The sequence below is a fragment of the Mirounga leonina genome, unplaced genomic scaffold, assembly GCF_011800145.1.
Source record: "Mirounga leonina isolate KUSES-001 unplaced genomic scaffold, KU_Mleo_1.0 Mir_82, whole genome shotgun sequence".
NCBI classification, from domain to species: Eukaryota; Metazoa; Chordata; class Mammalia; order Carnivora; family Phocidae; genus Mirounga; species Mirounga leonina.
In genome coordinates, this window is record NW_023270825.1 from 47,966,950 (window position 1) to 47,991,697 (window position 24,748).

General features: G+C 42.2%; 1 protein-coding gene across 4 annotated transcripts in view; it reads left to right on the plus strand.

Moving 5' to 3' along the window:
* Positions 1-24,360: 24,360 nt before the first annotated feature.
* NEMF (nuclear export mediator factor) overlaps positions 24,361-24,748 on the plus strand; it is a 50,960-nt gene continuing 50,572 nt past the window's right edge. For all 4 annotated transcript variants that reach the window (XR_004677025.1, XM_034992755.1, XM_034992756.1 and 1 more), the window contains exon 1: positions 24,361-24,491. Coding sequence is in view for 3 of the 4 variants with exons in the window: in XM_034992755.1 (XP_034848646.1) it covers positions 24,433-24,491 (59 nt within the window). In the remaining variant the exon portion in view is untranslated. The remainder of the gene's footprint in view (positions 24,492-24,748) is intronic.

The window sequence follows — 24,748 nt, forward strand, 5'->3', positions numbered from 1 at the left end:
ACCCCTTGTGGTGTGGTGTTAGTGAAAACCATGTGGGGAGCAGTAATAAATATTCCTACCCTTTCCAGCTGGAGACCTAGTGGGGATCCAGTACTCCTGCCCCCACCCAGCAGTAACAAGGAGCCTCCCCTTAGGGTGTCAACAAAGACTGAGTAAGGAACCTCGGGCTTCTGCTCCTACCTGGTAATAATTAGATGGTGCTCCACTTTTCCTGTTGAAGAGGTGTTGGAGGAAACCACCTAACACAGAAAGCTAAATAAGATCCAGAGCCCTATAATGACCAAAATATTCAGATCTCAACCAAAATTCACTCATCATACCAAGATCTCAGACTGAATGAGAAAAGACAATTAATAAATGTCAACACCACTATGACAAAGATGTTAGAATTGTCTGGCAAAGATTTTACAGCAGCCATTATAACATTGCTTCAGTGAGCAACTGTGAACATACTTGAAGCAACTGAGAAAATTGAGTCTCAGCAAAAAAATAGGAAGCCTCAGCAAATATAGAGAAGATATAAAGAAAAACAAAATGGAAATTTTAGAACTGAAAATATAATAAAAAGCTTAGGGGATGGGCTCAACAGCACAATGACAGGGATGGAGGAAAGAGTTAGTGGACTGGAAGATACAGCAATTGAAATTACCCAATCTGAACAACAGAAAATACAGTAAAGAAACAGAAGAGCCTCAGAGACCTGTGGGACTGTAACAAAACTTCTAACGTTCATATCATTGGAGCCCCAGGAGAGGAGAGAGAGGGTAGGGCTGAAAAAGTCCCCTAAGATGTAATGGCTAACCACTTCCCAAATTTGGCAAAAAACACAAAACTACATATTTAAAAAGCTGAATGAACTTCCAAATAGGATAAATCTGATCTGAGGAGACTCACATCGAAACACGTTATAGTCAAACTTCTAAAAACTGAAGACAAAAAAAAAAAAAAAATCTTGAAAACAACCAGAGAAAAACAGCACCTTACCTACAAAGGGAAAAAACAATTTAAACAATAGTGGATTTCTGGGGCACCTGGGTGGCTCAATCGGTTAAGTGTCTGCCTTCAGCTCAGGTCATGATCTCAGGGTCCTGGGATCAAGCCCTGTGTCAGGCTCCCTGTTTAGCAGGAAGTCTACTTCTCCCTCTCCTACTGCCCCTCACCCCAACTTGTGCTCTCTCTCTCTCGCTTGCTCTAGTCTCTTGTCTCTCAAATAAATAAATAAAATCTTAAAAAAAAAAAAATAGTGGATTTCTTACCAGAAAACAAAGAGGCAAAGAGAAAATAACATTTTTTAAGTGCTGAAAGAAAAAAACTGTCAACCCAGAATCCTATATCCAGTAAAATATCCTTTGGGAAATCAAGACATTCTCAGATGAAGGAAAACTAAGAGAATCTCACCTCAGACCTAGCCCAAAAAATGTCCAACAGAAGTTGGAAGGTCTTTAAACAGAAAGGAAAGGATTTTTTTTTAAAGGAATCTTGAAACATCAGGAGAGAAGAAAGAACATAGTCAAGCAAAAATATAAATAAGTGCAATAGATTTTCCTTCTTCAGTTTTCTAAATTACATTTGATGATTGAATCAAAAATTTAAAATACTGTCTGATGTGGTTCTAAATGTATATAGAGGGAATGTATTAAAGACAATTATAAACTGAATAACCAAGGAACATAAATATGTGAAGCAAAAACTGATAGAAATGGACGGGGAAATATCTAAACCTACAATTATAGTTGGAGATTTCAATACCTCTGTTTTAACAATTTATAGAACAAACTAGACAGAAAATCAGCAAGAACATAGAAAACTCAACAGTGACATCAACGAACAGGATGTAATCAACATTTATAGAATATTTCACCTAACAATACAGAATACACATTCTTACCAAGTCCCCACGGAGCATACACTAAAATAGATCATATCCTGGACCATAAAACAAATGCAGCAAAAATTTTAAAGTTTTTTTAAAATTTATTTCAGTAATCTCTACACCCCATGTGGGGCTAGAACTCATGGCCTTGAGATCAAGAGTCGCATGCTTTTCCAACTCAGCCAGCCAGGCATCCCAAATTTCAGCAGCCTTTTTTTTTTTTAAAGATTTTTTATTAATTTTTTGAGAGAGAGACTGAGAGAGAGAGCATGAGAGGGGGGAGGGTCGGGAGGGTCAGAGGGAGAAGCAGACTCCCTGCCGAGCAGGGAGCCTGATGCGGGACTCGATCCTGGGACTCCAGGATCATGACCTGAGCCGAAGGCAGTCGCTTAACCAACTGAGCCACCCAGGCGCCCCTCAGCAGCTTTTAAAGAAGGAAATCATACTTAGTATGTTCTCCAACTACAATGGAATCAAACTGGAAATTTATAACAGAAAGGTAACAGGAAAATCTCTACATGCTTGGAAACTAAGTAACACACTTCCAAGTAATCTGTGGTCAAAGAGTAAGTCTCAAGGGAAAGAAAAATACATTGAAATGAATGAAAATGAAAATGCAACGTATCAAAATTTGGGGGACCAGCTAATGCAGTGCTGAGAAGGAAATTTATAACACTAAAATGCACACCTTAGAATAAGAGGGAAAGTCATAAATCAATAATCCAAGTTACCATCTCAAAAAGCTCAAAAAAGAAGAACAAAATAATCCAAAGCAACAAAAGGAGGAAATTTTAAAGAGCAGAAATTAATAAAACTGAGAACAGAAAAACAACAGAGAAGATCAATGAAACAAGGAAGCTGGTTCATTGGAAAGATCAATTAAAGTGACAACCTTGGGGCACCTGGGTGGCTCAGTTGGTTAAGTATCTGACTCTTGATCTCAGCTCAGGTTTTGGTCTCAGGGTCGTGAGTTCAAGCCCAGAGTGGAGCCTGCTTAAAAAAACAACAAAAAAAGTGACCTCTAGCAAGACTAACAAAAAAAGAAGACACAAATTACCAATAACAGAAATTTGAAACATGAGATATCACTATAGACCCTGCAGGTAACAAAATGATAATAATGGAATGCTACAAACAACTTTACACATATACATTTGACAACTTAAGTGAAAGACAAATTCTTAAAAACACAAACTACCTCAACTCATTCAATATGAAATAGATAATTTTAGTAGCCTTATAATTATTAAGGAAATTGAATGTGTAATTTTAAACTACAAAATAAATCCAGTGACTCAGATTGATTTCACTAGAGAATGCTACCAAACATTTAAAGAATTTTAGCAAATAGAAGAGGAAGGAACACTTCCCAATTTATTTCATAAAAGTAGAATAACCCTGATATGAAAACCAAATAATACAGTACAAATAGTGACAAAGAAGCCTACAGGCTAATATTCCTCATTTATAAAGATGCAAAAATTCTAAAAAATGTTAGATAAAATTCAACTATATATATATATATATTTTTTTTTTTTTAATCATTCACCAATCATGCACCACACACCATGACCAGGTGGAGTTTATTTTAGAGATGCAAGGCCGTCTGAATATTTGAAAAATTAGTGTAATCCACCATATTAGCAGCCTAAAGAAGAAAGCACACAATCATATTTATCACTGCAGAAAGACAGTTGACAAAATTCAGCACCTATTTATGGTTAATGCTCTAAAAAAAAAGGAATCAACTTCCTCAAGTTGGTTTCTGTCTCTATGTTTTTGCTTTTTCTGGATATTTCATATAGAAGGAGTCATACAATATTTGTCCTTTTGTGTCTGGCTCATTTCACTTAGCAAAATGGGTTTTTCTGTGTTTTTTTTTAAGATTTAATTTAATTAATTAATTTATTTGAGAGAGAGAGAGAGAGCACACATGCACACAAGCAGGGGGAGGGGCTTAGGGAAAAGGAGAAGCAGACTCACCCCTGAACAGGGAGCCTGATGTGGGGCTTGATCCCTGGACTCAGAGATCATGACCTGAGCCAAAGGCAGATACTTAACCAACTGAGCCACCCAGGTGCCCCTAGCATAATGTTTTTAAGGCTCATTTGTGGTGTAGTCTGTATCAGATGTTCATTCCTTTTTATGGCTCAATAATATTCCATACCACATTTTCTCCACCCATTCTAATGTTGATGGACACCTGGGTTGTTTCCACCTTGTGGCTATTGTGAATAATGCTGTGACAAACATTGGTATATAAGTAACAGAGTCCCAGTTTTTTATTCTTTTGGACATTTTCCTAGGAGTGGAATTGTTGCACTATATAGTAGTTGTATGTTTAACTTTTTGAGGAATTGCCAACCTGTTTTTTACAGCAGCCGGACCATTTTATATTCCCACCACTGAGGTACAAGAGTTCCAATTTCCCCCACATTCTTGCCAATACTTATTATCTGTTTTTGTTTGGTTGGTTTTTTTTATAGCAATTCCTAGTAGGTATGAAGTGGTATCTCATTGTGGTTTTGATTTCATTTCCTTAATGATGTAGAATTAATGGGTAGAGTTCATGAATGAATGAATGAATAAATGCACAAAGGGACTTACTATTTTATTTTATTTTTTTAAATATTAAAGATTTTATTTATCTGAGAGAGAGAGAGAATAAGAGAGAGAGCACAAGCAGGGGGAGGGGCAGAGGGAGAGGGAGAAGCAGACTCCCTGCTGAGCAGGGAGCCCTATTTTTATTTTTTTTATTAAACATTTTATTTATTTGAGAGAGAGAGAGAGAAGGAGAGAGGGGGAGTAAGCACTAGTGGGGGGAGGGGAAAGAAGTAGAATCCACACTGAGCAGGGAGCTCAATGCAGGGCTCGATCCCAGGACCCTGGGTTCATTACCTGAGCTGAAGGCAGACACAACCAACTGAGCCACCCAGGGGGTCCCTGGGACTTACTATTTTAATAAAATGTATCATAAGAGGGTAAATCACTCTTCTAGTATATATTTGATTATGTTAATGCATAGGAGCACTAATATTAGTTTTGATAATGATAAATCATACCTCAATATTTGTATATATTTGCCTTGATTATACAAAATACCCTTTTATTAATCTGCAACATAGTTTATCCATACATCATGGTGACTATAGATTGCATTAAGAGAATATTGCAACTAATGTGTAATAGTTTTGTCTTTTTTTTATTTCTTGCCATGTGCCAGGCCGGGCCCTTCTTGGGAAATGAGCTATGCCATAAAATGAATTATAGCTCGGTCATTGTACAGTGACAGGGTTCATTTGAACAGGCACAGGCCACCTGTGCCTTCAGTATTCTCTGTAAAAACAGAGATACTTTCAGTCTACATTAGCCCTAAGAGCAGCCCCGGAGGAAACCATGAACCACTTTGATTGTAAATCATCATATACAGAAACCAGAGTGTAACACAATATATTTTTAAGTATCAGTGATGTGAATTGTGATAACAATGTATTTATAAAGTATTCTCTAGCAAACATGCCTGATGCTATATATTCAACCATTACATCATAAAATCTCAGTAAGTCATATTAAAAAGTTGTCTAAACCACACAGAGAAAAGCTTAAAATCTCCCCCTCCAAAATAAAGTGAAAGTAGTTTGCCATTTGAACATTAGAAGACCTCAATGTTCTTCCACCCATTCATGATAAGGGGAGAAGGTCTAGGGGAAGATATAACCCTCCTCACCACCTCCACATAGGAAAACCATAGAACTTTTATATTAGTCATACTTGGGGCCAGCAGTCATGCGAGATTAGACACTTTTCCAGTCCTTCCTCTTAGAAATTATGCCCTTTCCTCAGGGTCCAAGGTGAATAAACATAAACACATCTATTAGACTATTTGTTTCATGTCAAGCAGATTCGTTGTTTCCCTGTTTACACTTTCATTCTCAAAACTAACCTTTATCCCCAATATTAACTAATGGTTAACACTTCAGGACACCTAGCACATAGCAGGTGCTCAATAACTATTTGCTGGATGATAGTGATTTAAGCAAAGAATGTTATCTTGATCCTCTCTCACCTTAGTCAGGGAAAGCTATGCAATTTAAAGTATTTGTTTTGCTACCAAAAGCCAGGCTGTTTCAATATATTAACCTGGGCAAATAATTAGCCTTGAGAATAGAAAGTCACGAAAAAGTAAATCAATTTGCAAACTATTCTGGTCTGAGGTGACATTAACTTAAGTCTACGGAGTCCCCAAAGGGAGCACTCTTCTAAACGTTATCTGAAGAAAGTGAAACATTCTAATGCATTCTCATACTTTCAAGAGGAATAAATTAAATACAGCAAAAAGCTTTTGCCACACTGGTGTAAAGAGACAGAATCAATATTTGTGATAAAGTGTTAAATATCAGGATTTTAATGTATGAAGTTTTGGTTTGGGGATGTGATTTATTCCACGTCAGATCAGAATCAAGGTAATAAATAGCCATGCTCTGATGGAGTTCTACTAAGTTTTAAAACGTTAAAAATATTCCCGCAGAACTGTCGGATGAAAGTCAAACCGTATTCAAATTAAAGAAAATAGCCCCCCAAATTTAATTTCTATTTATAGGCCCAGCTGTGTGACACTGGGTAAGTAATTCTGATATTTTAAAACCTGCCACAAGAAATGAGTTTCTGGATGGATGAGATATTGTGTATTAACCATATTAAAGGCTCTTCCTCCATGTAGGGTGTGGCCAAGAAGTAAACGTTTACTATGTCAGTGTGCTAATTCTCGTTAATGAAGTGTTCGATTATCAAATGTAATAGAATCAGGGTCAGCCCGCAGGGGCATGTCTCTGAAATGCAAATAACCTAGCGTGATGAAAATCCTGCTGGCAGCAACAAGTGATCCCCCTGCGGTGAGCGGCGGCGAACGGGCTGTGTGTGTGTCAAAGGGCGGGGACGGGGGGGCGCCTTCGTGGGAGGATGCAGCCCGGTACTGGACGGCGAGATCCGGGACCGAGGTCGTGGTGAGTACTTTGTCTGCCTCGCCCCCTAGCGGCCCTCCTCCTTTCCCCTTGCGAGCCCTGCCTCTCGGTCTTCTAGAGGCCCTGAGTGACCCGTCATTCCGGGAGCGACCCCGCCTCTCGCCTCCTTCTCCGCCCCTCGGCGTCCCACCCTTCTCAGGTGCCTCGCCCCGTGACAGCGCACCTTTCCTCCCCTGCCAGTCTCGCCGCTCTCTCCCGACTGGAGGCCCCGCCTTTCCGGGCGTGGCCCAGCCTCTCCCTCCCTGGTGGCCTACTTTCACTCTCCGAGGCCCCGCCTCTCCCCGCCCAGGTTCCTCTTCTGTTCAGCGGCCGCGGCGTGGACGGGCGGTCCTGGCAGGCAACAGTCCCCAGCACGCACTAGAGCCTACTCCTCGGGTGTTCTCTCTGGGGCTAGCAGTTGGGGCCTCTGCGCCCCGGTCAGCTCAGGCTTGTCCGGTGCTCTTGCCTGATGGCTGCTGAGGACGTAAGCTAGAACCCAGTTTGCCCTAAAGACTTTTCTCTCCGACCTGGGCAGAAAGCCTCTTCGTCTGACCCCATGCTCTCCTTCGTTTAACGTTCCAGAAGGACTAATGTATAAACGTCTTGAGCTCCATGGAATGGATTTTTTCAGACAGATTTGAGACATAACCATTTAGGATGAGTGCATTATCTATTCTAACGTTTAAGCGCCTCAAAATTAACTGCCATTCAGGTTACGTTTTGAAGAAGCAAAACCTCATGTAGCCAGACGTGACTTAGTTTATTGAACTATTAAAAAGTAAACAATCTAAGGGCGCCTGACTGGCTCAGTCCGAAAATCATAGACTGGATCTAAGAGTGGTGAATTGGAGCCCCACTCTGGGTATAGGGATTACTTAAAGAAAAGTAAACTTTTTAAAAATGCACACTTAGGTTAAAAAAAAACCTAGATAATTAATGGTGGCCATAATGTGGAGAAAAGGGAACCCATGTGCACTGCTGGTGAGAATGTAAACTGGCTCAGCCATTATGGAAAACAGTATGGAGGTTGCTCAAGAAATTCAAAATAGAACTACCATGTGATCCAGCAATCCCACTTCTGGGTGTATATCCAAAGGAAATGAAACCATTATCTGGAAGAGATACTTGTACTTCCACGTTCATTGCAGCATTATTTGCAATAGTGAAGGTATGGAAACAACCTAAGTATCTATCAACAGTTGAATAGACAAAGAAAAAAAATATATATATATGGATGGATGGATAGAATATGATGGAATATTATTCAGCCTTTAAAAAGAAGGAAATCTTTGTGACATAGATGAAACTGGAGGGCATATGCTAAGTGAATTAAGCTAGACAAAAAAATACTGCATGGTATCACTTATATGTCAGATCTTTTTTAAAAAAATTGTCAAACTCATAAAAACAGTAGAAAAGTGGTTGGCAAGGACTGGGGGCGTGGAGGAAATAGGGAGAGGTTGGTAAAAGGGTACAAACTTTCAGTTATAAGATGAAAAATGTCTGAGGATCTAATGTATAATACGATGACTATAGTTGATAAACACTGTATTGTACAATTGAAATTTACTAAAAGAGTAGAACTTCAATGTTCCTACCGAAGAGGGAAAAAAGTATGTGAGGTGATGGATGGAAGGAATCCTTTTACAATGTATACGTATATCAAATCATCATGCTGTACACTTTAGTTTACAATTTTATTTGTAAATTATACCTCAATAAAGCTGGAAGGAGGGGTGCCTGGGTGGCTCAGTCGTTAAGCGTCTGCCTTCGGCTCAGGTCATGATCCCAGAGTCCTGGGATCGAGCCCCGCATCGGGGTCCCAGCTCTGCGGGAGGCCTGCTTCTCCCTCTCCCATTTCCCATGCTTGTGTTCCCTCTCTTGCCATGTCTCTCTCTGTCACATAAATAAATAAAATCTTAAAAAAAAAAAAAAAAGCTGGAAGGAAGTCACAGAACCTAAAAAAAAAAAGCAAACACTGATTCAAGCTTGTTAACTGACTTAGCACTGGATATTATGCATATCACTAATTCATAAGACAATGCAGGTAAAATGTGTAGAATGATGAAGAGCTGGTTAGTGTAATTGACAGTAGTTGAATTTAAATCATCCTACGTTATGCATCAAATTGAGAGGCTTATACTACCACAAAAAGTATAGTGACAAATGAGAAAAACAGAACATAAAAGTTTTATTTACAACATAATTATGATAAAAATGGATATGAATATGAAGATTGAAGGAGGACACAGGACTCAAACTAGAAAATCAGACTTCTTACAGGAAGTTGAGTCTGATTCATCCAATTGGGGTGATGCCTGTAGCTTGTTTGGTTTCTGCCCTTTCTGAGTTCTGGTTAGTCAGGGTTTTCCTCTGTGAGCTTTCCTGTGTAGGTTAGAGTACTGAGTATGCTACAATAACAAGACCCCCCCCCCCCGCCCCGCCCGCCAAGTACAGTAATTTAAATGAGATAGAAGCTTATTTCTCATGTAACAGTCCAGAGGTAGGAGTGGCCCAGGCTGGCAGGGTGGCTCAGCTCCATTAAGTCAATAATGGACTCTGGTTTCTTTCGTTTTGATGCTCTGCTATAGCCTAGGATATTTTCTTCATTTGCATAGTTAGAGGTGGGGACTGCTGTGGGTTTGCCTTAGCGCCATCTAGCTCTGGGGAAGGGCAAAAGAGCAGAAGTAGAGGACAAAGGATTTATTTTTAAGCCAGTGATGCAGAGGTTGCACCTATCACTTTCACTCATATTCCATTGGTGAGAACTTGAACACATTTGGTTGTAAGAGAAACTGGAAAATGTGGTCTCTGACTTGGAGAACAAGGTGAAAGGAAATGTAGATAAAATTAAATTTCCCTACAACTTGCAGCCCATTGATAAATACTTCAGACAGGCAGAGTATGACATTCCTCCAGGAACTCCCAAGCATCTTCATGTTAATGCTGTGCTGGTGGCAAAAAGCAACCTTAGCTTGACAGGAGCTAGGCCTCCAGGATCTGTAAGTCTTCTTAAACATATGAAAATCCTTTTGGAAACTTCCTTTTGTCTCTATCCCCCCCCCCCAACTTAAAATTATATAACCAATCACGCCTTACAATCCCAGTGCAGCCCTTTCTGCACATGGGTCCTGTCCCCCGTGCTTTAATAAAACCACCATTTTTGCACCGAAAATGTCTCAAAAATTCTTTCTTACTATTTGCTCTTGGACCCCACATCAAATCACATCTGTCTCTAAGTGGGGCTTCATCTGCCCAACTAAAAATTTATTAGTGTAGGAAAAGGTGAGAACAGACAGGGACAAGTACCATTCTGCCACATTTGCCCCAATGCCTTCCAATGATCTTGCTTAAGAGCAGTTCCTTTACTTCAGTTTACACATAGCCCTTATTGCTGGCAATTGAAGTACCCTAGCTAATGTCTCATTCTTCAGGCCCCAGTTCAAATGACACCTTCTCAAGGAGGTGTCCCTGACTACTTTCTCTTAAGTATGTCCCTCCCCCATTCCTGCCATCATTTTTCTCTCAGCACTTGGTTTCCTGCAAAGGCACTTAACAGAGCATATATATACTGCTGCGTTTTTGTCTCCCCCAAATGTCTCTTTTCATCGCTACCACATTTCTATCATCTAGCACAGAGCCTGTCATTGGATAAGCAAGAAAATAATATCTGGTGGTAAATGAATGAAACAGTGGTCAAGGATGACTGAGAGAGTTCTGAAATGACCAAATAAATAATTACATTGGTAAAGAGTGAGAATATAGGAAATTGGGTGGGCAAGTTTAGAGGTAGGGATCAGAAGATGGTTAGGTTTGCTTGCACAAGTTGAATTTGAAGTTTTGAATGATTTCAAGATGATATCCAATAGGCTGCTAAAAATATGGATCTGGAGCTCTGGAAAGAGCATCAGATTGGAGTTATAGATTTGAGAGCCTTGAGAATTGATGAGCTCATTCATGAAAAGTATGGCAAGAAAATAAAGGCTTAGAGGGGAACTACAAGGAACAGCAACATATATAGAGTTGGCAGACGAGAGACTGGCAAAGCTTGGGAGGACCTATCAGAGGCTATCAACAAGAACCAGGGAGAAGAAAACTTCAGGGAGGAGGTAGTGGTCACAAATGATACAGATGGGGGTGGTGATAAACTATGTCACATAAGTCTTAAAGGGTTCCTAGATCTGTCAGTTAGGAGCATAGGCATGGGAGCCTTAGTAGAATAGTTTCAGTGAGTCAGTGGGCTGTGGACTGAAGATAGAATGTTAGGAACTGAATGTAGTAATTGTAGAACAAGCTTTCAAAAAGTGCAGCCATGAAAACAACACACATTCCATTTGGAAAAAGAGGCAAAGTCAAAGGAGAGTTCTTAAGATGAAAGAAACTCAGCATCTCTTTAAACAAGTGAAAGAGAGGATGGGTATGGAAATGATGGAGAAATTTTTACCTACTAGATTTGAGATAGGAAGCCACAACAGCGTTGCCCTTTCTTGAAAATGCAAACACAAATTTAGAGGAGGGAGTAACCAGGACTTGATAGAGTTTTCTGATGGTCTCGGTTTATCTATGAGGGAGGGATTGAAGTTGTGTGATGCAACAGAGGAGGTGGTGGGGGAAGTTTGGACTATCTTCTAGGAGAAAAGAGGAATGGGAAAGATTGTGACGGGACAGATAGAAGGTCTGGTGGTTGCAGATCCACTACGGTTGGAAATCCTTCTTTCCTTCTTCCTCCTACCCCTTCCTAACCCACACTTCTTCCAAAAACGACGCCAGGCTGACAAATCCTAATCCTTGCGCCATCTACCCATATAGTAGATTTTTTTTCCTACAATAACCGGCAAAGAACATGCGGGGCCTACGAAAGCAGACCACTCCCTCAAACTTCCTTCATTTCAATAGTGAAAAGTGAGTTGCCTCAGACATTTTTGCAGACCCCCAACCCCCTTGCTACGACAAGTTATACTCCTTCGTACAGCTGTAGAGCAAAGGCACCTGCTTGCTGTGGACAATGAGACTTTTAGAGACAGATGGTTCCCTCGTAAGTAACTTCCCCCCAAAGTTGCAGTATGTACTAAAGCCTGGTTTAAGTACAAGAACACAGTGTTCGGGCAAAACACCCAGAGCCGAGGCCCGAACAGTTAAAGCGACTTCACCGGCTCAGAGCCCAGTTAAAGCAGGACAGCAACCCATTCCCGATGACGTCACACGGTCTCAGCCTCCGGACCGCCTCCCACTGGGCGTTCCCATTCTCGCAACAGGCACAGCCCCGCCTTTGCTCCGCCTCCAGGTAACGTCATCACACCTTAGCCTCTAGTATCTGCTTTGCAGGCCTTCTGAGCGCCGGGCGCGGTGGCGCGCGCCTGTAGTCCCAGCTACTCGGGAGGCTGAGGCAGGAGGATCGCTTGAGCCCAGGAGTTCTGGGCTGTAGTGCGCTATGCCGATCGGGTGTCCGCACTAAGTTCGGCATCAATATGGTGACCTCCCGGGAGCGGGGGACCACCAGGTTGCCTAAGGAGGGGTGAACCGGCCCAGGTCGGAAACGGAGCAGGTCAAAACTCCCGTGCTGATCAGTAGTGGGATCGCGCCTGTGAATAGCCACTGCACTCCAGCCTGGGCAACATAGCGAGACCCCGTCTCTTTTGCCTCTCCCGGATTTAGAAGAGAGAATCCCGTCTCCTAAATAAACGGCAGAAGTTTGCCCTGTGTTTTTATGTATTCGGGAGTCTACTAATATGCACCTTAAAAATAAATGAGATGTAACTGGTCTCTATTACTGGTTCCCTCGCCTCACTATTTTACGTTTGTCTCCTATTTTGCGTCTCTAGGGTCCAAGCTGACGGGGTAACTTAGGATATTCCGTGTTTCGGAGCCGCCTCATCGCTGACCCCTACCGGACCGTCGCCAAAATTTCACTGCGAAGGGCTGTTATCACCCTCGCAGCCAACAGGGGCTGCTCGTTTACTCACCGCCTTTTGGAGAAGATGGCCGTGGAACACGAATACGAAAAACGCGCCAGCATGCCCAAGTTCGCCCGGCGGCGGTGCAGCTCGCTGCTCTGTTACCACTGTTTCCCCGGACCTTTCCTCCCCATCTCCAGCCACGGAATATTACTTTCTTTCACCGCTGCTAGCTCAAGGTTTTTGCTTGCAAATGTTGCAGACGAAAGATCTGGCAAATCAACAGTCTTTCACCCCAATCCTTACACTCTACCTGTTTACCGGTAGGGCTGAGCTTCCCACGGGGTATCCTGCTACTCCCTCCTTGGAAGGGGAAAAAACCCCCACAAAACTTAAGAGGCGCCCGCACGCCTTTGTGAGAGCATATGTGAGGGGCCAGCGTGGCAGTCACCCGGTCTCCCCCTTGATTCTTGGATTGCCAACAGCTAACGTCAGGGATGGAATGAAGCGCAGGAAACTTAGAGCACCCTGTACGCGGCTGAGTCTTGAACCCAGTGTTGCAGAGAGCAAAACCTCAGCGCCCTGCACCGAGCCACAGCGAGCCGCACCGAGCAAGTCTTGTGTCCCTATCTAATTTTTAAAAGGAAATAAATGAACACAGTATGAAAGAATAGAATGTTTCAAATTGCCAGAAGTTCTTGGTTCTCTGTGATCGTAATTTCACCTTTACGAAAGAACTATCTCAGAGGATTCCCTTTTAAATTCAGACATTTTAGGGACAGCGGAAGTTGATCAAATGTTCACATCGATCTTAACATTAATCTGATCATCTCCTGGGAATTTCAAGACTCTAAGCACTAAACACAGACTTCACCACTTGTAAAATGGCCAGGAAAGGGGACAATGTAGTAAGCTTTTCATAAGGCTAATTGTATTCAATTTCTTTGAGGTGATTCATTCTGTTTGAAGAAAGATAGCTGTCAGAAAAGGCCCTCCTTGAATTGAACGGATATCTTCCTCTGATGCTCTGGGTCTGCGCTTTACAACTACATGGAATAAATCCTATTCCAATTCTTCAGGACAACATTTCAAGAATTTATAAGTCACCTCCAAATCAATACATTTCCACAAAATGGAAATATATGGAAATGCTTTTTTACTTTTTTAAACTTTACCCCGCTCCTCCCAGAAAACAGAAAAATACTTCAGGCATGTCTCTCTCTCTCTCTCTCTTTTTTTTCCCCCGCTACATGGACCCCTGAATTTGGCCCAGAATGACTTAGCTGTGACTATAAGGACTGCGTTTCAGATACCACCTCACCTAGCTTTGGGCTTTACAGTTTCTATTACCCTTCAGTCTTTTCTATCACTTCTAGAAGAACGTAGCTTTCTGGAACTAAGGTGGGGTAAGCAGAATAGTGACCCCTCCCCAAAGATGTGCACAACCTAATATGTGGAACCTATGATTTGTTACTTTACATGGTAAAAGGAATTTTACAGATATGAGTAAATTAAGGATCTTGAGATGGGGAGAATATCCCAGTGGTTCCAATGTAATTACAAGGATCCTTATAACAGGGAGGGAGGCAAGAGGGTCAGAGTCAGGGAAGGATATATAGCCTGAAAGCAGAGATTGGAGTCATGCAAAGCCACCAAGCAAGAAATGTGGGCAGCCTCTGGAAGCTGGAAAAAGCAAGGAAACTAATTCTCCCCTAGAGCCTCCAGAAAGAATGCAGCCCTGCTGACCCATGTGGGACTTCTGACCTTCAGAATTGTACGATAATAAATGTGTGTATTGCTTAAGCCACTGAATTTGTAGTAATTTGTTATGGTAGCAATAGAAAACAAGGTTAGTTTGTACCTAAAAAAGCTCATGAGGTCAGAAAGGAAGTATACAGTAGATAAGCAGAAACAATATAGACTAGTTGTTGCCTTTGTAGAGCTTCTGGTCTAGTTGAGGGGGAGAAAGAGACCATCTTTTAAAAATGAGCCATGTAGGGGCGCCTGGGTGGTTCGGTCGTTAAGTGTCTGCCTTCAGCTCAGGTCATGATCCCAGGGTCCTGGGATCGAGCCGCACATCGGGCCCCCTGCTCTGTGGGAAGCCTGCTTCTCCCTCTCCCTGTCCCACTCCCCCTGCTTGTGTTCCCTCTCTCGCTATGTCTCTCTCTGTCAAATAAATAAAATCTTAAAAAAAAAAAATGAGCCATGTAAGTTGTGTTTTACTATTCTCATGATGCTCTTCCAATCATATTCAATTCATTAGCCTGCCTGTATGCCTGAAATCTCCAATACCAAAAACTCTCTCCTGGGTTAAGACACAGTTTTCAGTTACAAATGCACTTTGGCATTTACTCAACACCATTAGAGAACTTCTATTTCAACCACCCACCTGATACTTGGTTATACTTTACAATTTCCTACAATATCCATGAAAAAAGTTCAGTATATCATGAACTTGACCATACTTTTTTTAAGACTTTTTGTTAATGTAATATTCTTGACATACAATGACTTTAAAATTTTATGTATTCAAAACTGTTAGTCTTATCCTTTATGGTTTCTTTTTTTTAAAGATTATTTATTTATTTGAGAGAGAGAGAGCAAGAGAACACACGAGCAGGGGAAGGGGGAGAGGGGGAGGGAGGAACAGACTCCCCGCTAAGCAGGCAGCTCAATGCAGGGCCTGATCCCAGGACCCCAAGATCTTGACCTGAGCCAAAGGCAGACACTCAACTGAGCCACCTAGGCTTCCTCCTTTATGGTTTCTGCTTTTAGTGTTTACTTTGAAGGGTCTCACCCATCGCAAGAGCATGTACATAGTCATATTAATGTTATAATAAAAAAAGTCATATGTACACATGTGACTGATTTTAAAATAACAGTGTTGGGGCACCTGGGTGGTTCAGTCAGTTAAGTGTCTGCCTTTGGCTCAGGTCATGATCCCAGGGTCCTGGGATTGAGCTCCACATCATCTGGCTCACTGCTCAGTGGGGAGTCTGCTTCTCCCTCTCTCTCTGCCCCTCCCTCCTTCTCATGCTCTCTCTCTCTTTCTCAAATAAATAAATTTTTAAAAATCTTTAAAAAATTAAAATAAAATAACACTGTCTCTCCAAAACAATGTTTTTTTATTCTTAACTCTACTTTGTTGTTTTTGTTGTTGTTGTTGTTGTTGTTCACATTCCTGGTGCAAGGTGCTTGGCAGCAGCAGAAGCAGTACAGACATAATTCTCAAAAAATTGTAGTTGCATGTTTTGACCTGTCTGGCAGCTCCCTAAGGGATCAGTTTAAGAGTTTGCCTTTGTTTTGACTACATAGGGGCTTTTCCAGGGCTGGGAAGGCTTCATGGACCATATTTGTTGAAAGCATTTAAAGGCAAATGTATTAGCTCCTGCAGCTGGGGCAAGAGATAATAGGGCAAGAAATAGATTAAAAAGGCTTGGAAGAAAGAAGCTGAGGAAGGACATACTTGGAGGAATATAGACTGTGAAAGTTCTGGTATATTACAGGAAATCTAGAAGGTCACACACATACCTAGGGCAAGAATGCATGCTCAGAAGAGACCTCTCTCACCTCTGTTTGACCTTCAGGCTCAAAACAAGAAGGAAATGAAGGCTAAGGCAGAGTCATAAACTGCCATGCTAAATGTTGAAGTGCCCCAACATAGCACACTGCAAAATCAGAGAGAATTCTTTGTTTGGTTGTTTGGTTGATTGGTCGGACGGTTGGTCTGTTCAAGCATTTAAGGAAATCTGTCAAACCATTAATGGCACATTATTCTAATGGAATAGGGACTTCAGGGGCCACAAACAACAAAGAATAAAGACTTTACAAAATTAGTTCAGAAAGAGAGAATTCTGGAAAGATGGTAGAGTAGGAAGCACCAGGAATCTGTCTCTCCACCTGGACAGTAATTGCAGAATTGCAGACAACAACTGTCAGAACCTGTCTGGGTACCTGTTTTGGAACTCTGAGTCTACTGAATGTCTGCAACTTCTAGAAAAAGTCTTGCATGGTAAATTACGGTTAGCTTTTATCAATTTCCGCTCTGAGCCCCACAGCAAGCAGTTGTGTACATGCTCCTGGAGCAGCTTGCACCTAGCTTTTGGCAGCCAGGACAGGCAAAAGGACCCTGTTTTCCGAATATTGAGCGTCTATGCTCTGATTGATGATTGCAGCTTCTGGTCACAGAGGTGCAGACAGAGAGGCCTGTGGCCATTGTTGTTGCCCCTCCCATCATTGTTGGAGGCCACTGCTAACTTCCAGAGGATTAAAAGGGCTAGCCCCTTTTTTTCCTGTCTCTCTCATTCTCTCTCTCTCTCTCTCTTTTTTTTCCTTTTTCCCCTTTCGGGAGCCAGATATCAAAGACTAGGACATTCAAAAGCAATTGCATATATGGGGAAAATTAGAAATTTCTACTTCAAAGGACTTGAATAGACATTTATCCAAAGAAGGTATTCAAATGGCCACTAAGCACATACAATCTGCTCAACATCATTGATCATTAGGGAGATGGAAACTAATACTACAATAAGATATCACTTCACACCCATTGGAATGGCGAATATATATTGGAAAAAAAATCCAGAAAATAAGAAGCATTAGTGAGAATGTAGAGAAGTTGGTGGGAATGTAAGATGGTATCGCCATTGTTGAAAACAGTATGGTGGTTCTTCAAAAAATTAAAAATAGAACTACCATAGGATCCAGCAATTCTACTTCTGGGTGTATACTCAAAAGAATTTATAACAGGGTCTTGAAGAGATATTTGTACACCCATGTTTGTAGCATGTAGCACAACAGCTAAAATGTTGTAGCAACTCAAGTGTCCATTGATGGATGAATGGATAAGCAAAATGTGGTCTATACATACAGAGGAATATTATGCAGCCTTAAAAAGGAAGGAAATTCTAGCATGCTACAGCATGGATGAAACTTGAGGACACTATGCTAGGTGAAATAAACTCATCACAAAAAAGACAATTATTGTATGATTTCAGTTATATAAGGTACTTAAATTAGTCAAAATTGAAGAGACGGTAGATTGCAGGTTTCTAGGGGCTGGGGACAGTGGAAATTGTGAGTTATTGTTTAATGGGTATAGAGTTTCAGATTTACAAGACAAAAAGAGCTATAGCGTTGAATGGTGGTGATGGTTTACAACATTATGTACTTAATACAAAATGTATTTTATTTATTTTATTTTTTTATTTTTTTTTAAAGATTTTATTTATTTATTTGACAGAGAGAAACACAGTGAGAGAGGGAACACAAGCAGGGGGAGTGGGAGAGGGAGAAGCAGGCTTCCCGCGGAGCAGGGAGCCCGATGTGGGGCTCGATCCCAGGACCCTTGGATCATGACCTGAGCTGAAGGCAGACGCTTAACGACTGAGCCACCCAGGCGCCTACAAAATGTATTTTAATACCACTGAACAGTACTCTTAAAAATAACTAAGATGGGGCGCCTGGGTGGCTCAGTCAGTTAAGTGTCTGCCTTCGGCTCAGGTCATGATCCCAGGGTCCTGGGATCAAGCCCTGCATCAGGCTCCCTGCTTCTCCCTCTCCCACTCCCCCTGCTTATGTTCCCTCTCTCGCTCTGTCTCTCTCTGTCAAATAAATAAATAAAATCTTTAAAAAAAATAATTAAGATGGTAGATTTTCTATAGAGCATATTTTACAACAATAAAAAAGTGGAAAAAAATTAGTTCAGAAAAAAAACTGTAGCGTTTAGTTCACTATACAAACAAACAACAACTACAAAATACAAATGTTTGACCAAATATCTAGGCACAGTGGCCCAGCTAGGTTGACACATAAAATTAACCACCACAAGTCCACCCGTGGTCAACTAGATACTCATATACATCTTCTTAAACTATATTTAACTTCTAAATAAAGGCAATAACTATCCTGTGTGCAGCTAAAAATGCACTAAGTCTTTCCCCAAAAAAGAATGTTGAGTCGTTGGGTGATGTTTGTTCTTCTCCTTGATATCACATAATTTGAATACTATAATGTAAAATTAACAACACTTAAATACTATGATATAAAGTCATTACATCTTATGTTACATGATAAAGGGACAAGAAAGGGAGCAAAACAAAGATATTTCCTTCATATATACATATCAAAATACACACACAAATACACACACAAAATAAGGAAGAAATATTCATGACAATTACAGTTCTTGTTTCTGTAACTGGGTATGTGTTCATAGCTGGTATTTATAACTCTTCCTTCACCTCAGCTGGTGGTCATCATCCTTTAACTGGTAGAGTTACACAAACCTTCTTTCCTGAGGGGTCTAAGCCATTAGTAGTCTTGTCTGGATCAAGTTTTTGTAGTTCTCTCTTGACTTTAATCTCAGAGCATGGTAATGCTAAGAGATTCCCTAAGGGATCTACTATATTCCAGACATACTCTTCCTTACCTCCATTGTGGAGTAGCAAATTTCTCCTTGGTAGTCAGGACCAATCACCCCTATAAGCACAATAACTCCCTTCTGGCCTACTGATTCAGAGGTACGAGGAACCCAAAGTGACTCAGCAGCTGTCTAAACTTCCAGTTCAATGGAACCATTATTGTATCTCAAAACTAGCAGCTTTTTGAGTCTCTTGGTAAATGGACCTGAGTAGCACACACAAATGAGGAATATGCTGTCTCCAAAATCCACAGAGTCCACTATGCATTGTGGGCTCTTCTTTGTTGTCAGGGGGACATATGCAACAACTTATCTTTCACATTAAAAGGGATATCTGGCATATCCCTCATCACTGGTTCCCCTGGAAATTTCACTGAGGTAGGTCTCTGAATTTTTGTCAGATTTACTTCCTCCCTCTGACACAAATGTCTTACCAATGAGTCTACGGTTGTTTCTACTTCTAGTTTACTAGGCTCAGTCAGCATAATGTCATCAGCATAATGAACCTGTGATATCTTGTGGAAGGGAAAGGCGATCAAAATCCCCATGAACTAAATTATGATGCAGGGCTAGAGAGTTGATATCCCTGAAATAGGACAGTGAAAGTGTATTGCTGCCCTTTCCAACTGAAAGCAAACTGCTCTGGGTGGTCTTTATTAACAAAGATGGAGAAAAAGACATTGCTAGATCAATAGCTGCATATTAGGTATGAGGGGGTGTGTTGATTTGCTCAAGCAATAAAACTATGTCTGGTATAGCAGCTCCAATTGAAGTTACCATTTGGTTGAGTTTACAGTAATCCACTGTCATTCTCCAAGGTCCATCTGTCTTCTGCAGAGACCAAATAGGCAAGTTCAATGGAACATGGTGGGAATTACCACCACTGCCTCTTTCGAGTCCTTGATGGAAAAATTTAAATTTTTTTTTAAGATTTATTTATTTATTTTAGAGAGACAGCAGGGCAGATGGAGGGACAGAGGAAGAGAATGTTTAAGCCGGCCCCGCCCTCAATGCAAAGCCCAGTGCAGGGCTCGATCTCACGACCCCTCAGACCATGACCTGAGGGGAAACCAAGAGTTGGTTGCCCAACCGACTGAGCCACCCAGGTGCCCCATGGCGACACTAATCTTTGCAACCCTTCCAGGAATGAGGTATTGTGTTTCATTTTAGGTAGAAGCAGTTTTACTGGCTTGACATTTCCCACCATGATAGCCTCACTCCACAGGCCAGAGAATCTGTGTGGGGATTCTGAAACTGCTGAGTATGTCTATTCCAATCATACATTCCAGTATTGGGGAAATAACCACAAGATACGTTTGGAGGGGCAGCTGGGTGGCTCAGTCAGTTAAGCTTCCAGCTCTTGGTTTCAGCTTGGGTCAGGGTCTCTCGGGTCGTAGGATTGAGCCCTGTGTAGGGCTCCACACTCGGCGCAGAGTCTGCTTGTCCCTCTCCTTCCCCCTCTACTCCTCCTCCTCTCTCTCTCACTCTCTTAAATAAATAAGTAAAATCTTAAAAAAAAAAAAAAAAGGAAAAAGAAAAAAGATGGGTTTAGAGATCCCCTGGGACCACCAAATCTGAGGCAGATTTGACCTAAAACTTCATTTATCACCTGACCTCCATAAGCCCTTACTTTGACAGTGGACCAAAGTGACATTTTGAGCTTCTTAGAATTACTGTCAGTGAAGTCAGTGTCCAGCAATCCCCAAAAGGGATTTTAAAAAAAATTTTATGATTTACTGACCATTTCCTTTTTCCCCAAAGCACAGTTGCCTTGGTAAAAGGCCATCAGTCCCTATGCGGAAGACTGAGAGAAAGATTAACAGTATAAATTTTTGGAAGTATGCTAGGGTTCTTCCTCAAGGGGGGGACCTGGTCTCCCTTTCATTCAAGGGGCTCTGGGTCTCTAAACTGGCTCAAGTCTGGAAATTGATTGAATATGACTCTGTTTTTATGATTTAAGTTAGATTTTTGTTCACTTGAGCTAGAACTCTTCTACTTATACAGATCAAGTGAGAATTTAGTAGGCTTCCCATATATTTTTCTTCTAGGAACACCGTGATCAAAAGCCAACCTCACGGGCGCCTGGGTGGCTCAGTTGGTTAAGCGACTGCCTTCGGCTCAGGTCATGATCCTGGAGTCCCGGGATCGAGTCCCGCATCGGGCTCCCTGCTCAGCAGGGGGTCTGCTTCTCCCTCTGACCCTCCCCCCCTCTCATGTGCTCTCTCTCTCTCAAATAAATAAATAAGATCTTTAAAAAAAAAAAAAAGCCAACCTCACAGGTCTCCAGGAGTCAGACTATTTGATTGCTGTTTTGACTCTGCTGCCCACTATGGTAATAGTGGGCAGCAGAGTCGCCAATTTGCCTTTGGCGATGGAGTGCTGCCATTTGGGCCCTGCCACTTCACCATCCAATTATTTTCATTGCATTTAGGTTTCTCAATTCAGTGGCAGCAGTTCCAAATATAAGTCCTGGCCTACAGAGAAATGTGACTGTAGAACTCTTCAAGGATGCTGAGGCTTCCCTCACAAATTTATTTCTCACTGTTGCAGTGAAAGGTGTGTCCACTGGAAACTTGCAAGGTGAGTGAGTAGGTCTTGAATGACAAATGCATCCTGGGGCACCTGGGTGGCTCAGTCGTTATGCGTCTGCCTTTGGCTGAGGCCATGATCCCAGGGTCCTGGGATCGAGCCCCGCATCAGGCTCCGTACTCAGAGGGAAGCCTGCTTCTCCCTCTGCCACTCCCCCTGCTTGTGTTCCCTCTCTCGCTGTGTCTCTCTCTGTCAGAAAATGCATCCCAATTTTATGGAACTATACAGTGGAGATGGTTTCACAACATTGTAAATATTTTAAGAGTTACTGAAGTGTATATTTTAAAATGGTTAAGATGGTAAATTTTATATTATGTGAATTTACCTCAATTTTTAAAAAATCTTGAAGACTATGTATAAAATATGTCCATGAGTTGAGTAGAAAGTAAGATTAATTATATCTTATTTTATGTGAAACTACATTAGTTCCTAGTGATCACCACTTCATCTTCTAGAGATCAGTCAACTTTCAAGTATGGGCCAGAAGCCCCTTTCATCTTGGTAGTTAAAAATGCAGATATGTTGAGCCAAATAACTTTGGGTGTGGTGCCCAGGAATTTGCTTTAATTATGTCTACAGTAATTACTGAATATACACTAAAGTGTGAGAATCATAATTCTAGATGCCCATAAGTCACCCATTAATAATTTTCTCTAAATTTTTGGTTGCACCACATGTTAATAGCACCTGTCTGTGGTTTCAAATAGTCACTTTTATCTTCTTTTTGAAAATCAGAAGATGATTTGCTCACCCTGGTTGCTTCTTATTTTTTCCACAAGTCCTCAAGTAACCCTGTCTCAGAATTTTCTCAAAGTAGAGAAATTACTTCAAAAACTAGAAATGATAGAATTCAGTAGTAAATGATGCAGTTCTCTGGTAATTTTTACACTTATCTTGATCTACCTCTTCCCTTAGGGATTTTCTTTCATTTTCTTTCTTTCCTTGACAGACAAAGCAGAAGCAACGTATGAGTTAGTTGATAGGCAGACGGACCCTGTATAACTTAAATCAGTGTTCCTGCTCCTATCTTATTGGTCCAGTGCCCTAAGGTGGGAGTTTTGTTTTGAGTACTTCAGTTTTTGTTTTTAAAGAAACACCTGAGTGTTGTCCCTTTCAATGTGGAGTTTTACTCGGCTGCTTTGATGCAAGATATTTAGGCAATCTTTTGGGAATGCCTTCAGAGCGAACATAATAACCTTAGTATTGTTTATGTACCCCGGGACCTCTCATTTTTGCAATTTGGACCACAGACTACTTGGCTCCCACTCTCTCCTGACTCTCCAAATGGTTTATTTTACATTTTGAGCTATTCTGCATGGTTTACTGTGTCCTAAGATGCAGTGATGAATGCTGTGTGCCCTGTGTCCTATAGCAGTCCTCCTTAGCATCTACAATTCCCGCTTTCTTCTGAAATGGCAAGCGCATCCTTTCAACTTAGAGTCGCCTTCTGCTGGTGGGAATTGTGACGACTGGTCGCCGGCAGCCTGGAGAATCCTCCCAAGCTCAGGATCCTCGCCGGGCGCGGTGGCGCGCGCCTGTAGTCCCAGCTACTCGGGAGGCTGAGGCAGGAGGATCGCTTGAGCCCAGGAGTTCTGGGCTGTAGTGCGCTATGCCGATCGGGTGTCCGCACTAAGTTCGGCATCAATATGGTGACCTCCCGGGAGCGGGGGACCACCAGGTTGCCTAAGGAGGGGTGAACCGGCCCAGGTCGGAAACGGAGCAGGTCAAAACTCCCGTGCTGATCAGTAGTGGGATCGCGCCTGTGAATAGCCACTGCACTCCAGCCTGGGCAACATAGCGAGACCCCGTCTCTTTTGAGTTCTCACCTTAAAGTATCCTTTCTTCTCATGTATCTATCGAACACAACGAAAAGTGGCATACTTACATTCTTGCCCAACAGTTTTCCTACTACCCTGTGAATTTCCCCATGGTGAGGCAATCTTCTCTTGTTCTGTCTTACTTTTGATTATCTAGCGAAACACCTGAATATTCAGGTTGCCTAGCGTTTATGGAGTTCCTATTGTATACCAGGTACTACGCTGAGGCAAGGGGATGCCAAGACCGAGGTTAAATGAGAATCCCACAAGACATCTCAAAACACTCTTCTGAGAGCAGGGCGCATCAAAATAGGAACTCCTTTCTGAACGTTGCTTCACCTTTATCATTGAGGGTAATTGTAAGGCGAATGAAACAGTTCCGCGTCGTCGCATTTCAAAATTCTACTGGTCCAGGTAACCGAATGGAAAGGGGTTGTTGCTCTGGCATACCGAGCCCTACCGCCCTTCTAGGGGAAATCCTCCCAGTACGCGCCTCATAAATTTTTACCACCAGCAGGGGTCACTAGGGAGGCTTGCTTAAGTCCCGAAACACACGAGGGAAAGGTAACCGGACTAGTCCGTCAGCTCTCCAGGAAGAAATGCACTTTCAGAGAATAATTTGGATTTATTTCGAATTCTTTTGGCACACGAAAAGCCAGCTGACGGCGACTTGATAGTCCAAATCTTCAGAAAAGTGACGCAAACACCTTCGCTTCAAGGAATATTGGGTCTTCTGCGCGGCCGTAGATTTCGGCCAAGTGCGCCTGCGCATAAGAGTAGCGGCGTTGAGTCAGGCAGTCAGTGGAGAAAACTGCGGTAGCGACCCTCAGACCTCGCCATGAAGACTCGCTTTAGCACCATTGACCTCCGCGCGGTACTCGCGGAGCTGAATGCCAGGTACTGAGCGATACGTGACCAGGCTCGTGCGGGGAATGCAGAAGGCAGAGGCCAGTGCCCCAAAGCGGAAGAAAGACCAGCCTCATGTTTCCTTAGTCCCCAGTGCTTTTCTTCTGCGGACCTGGCTAGGCCTGGCTGGGCGAGCGCGTGACATCTTTCCCGTGGCCCTCAGGACACCTGGGGGACCCCAGCGTCCGCGGGCCCCACACCCCGCTCTCGCGGGTTGCCTGTCTCACCAGGTCTTGTGTCAGGCTTTG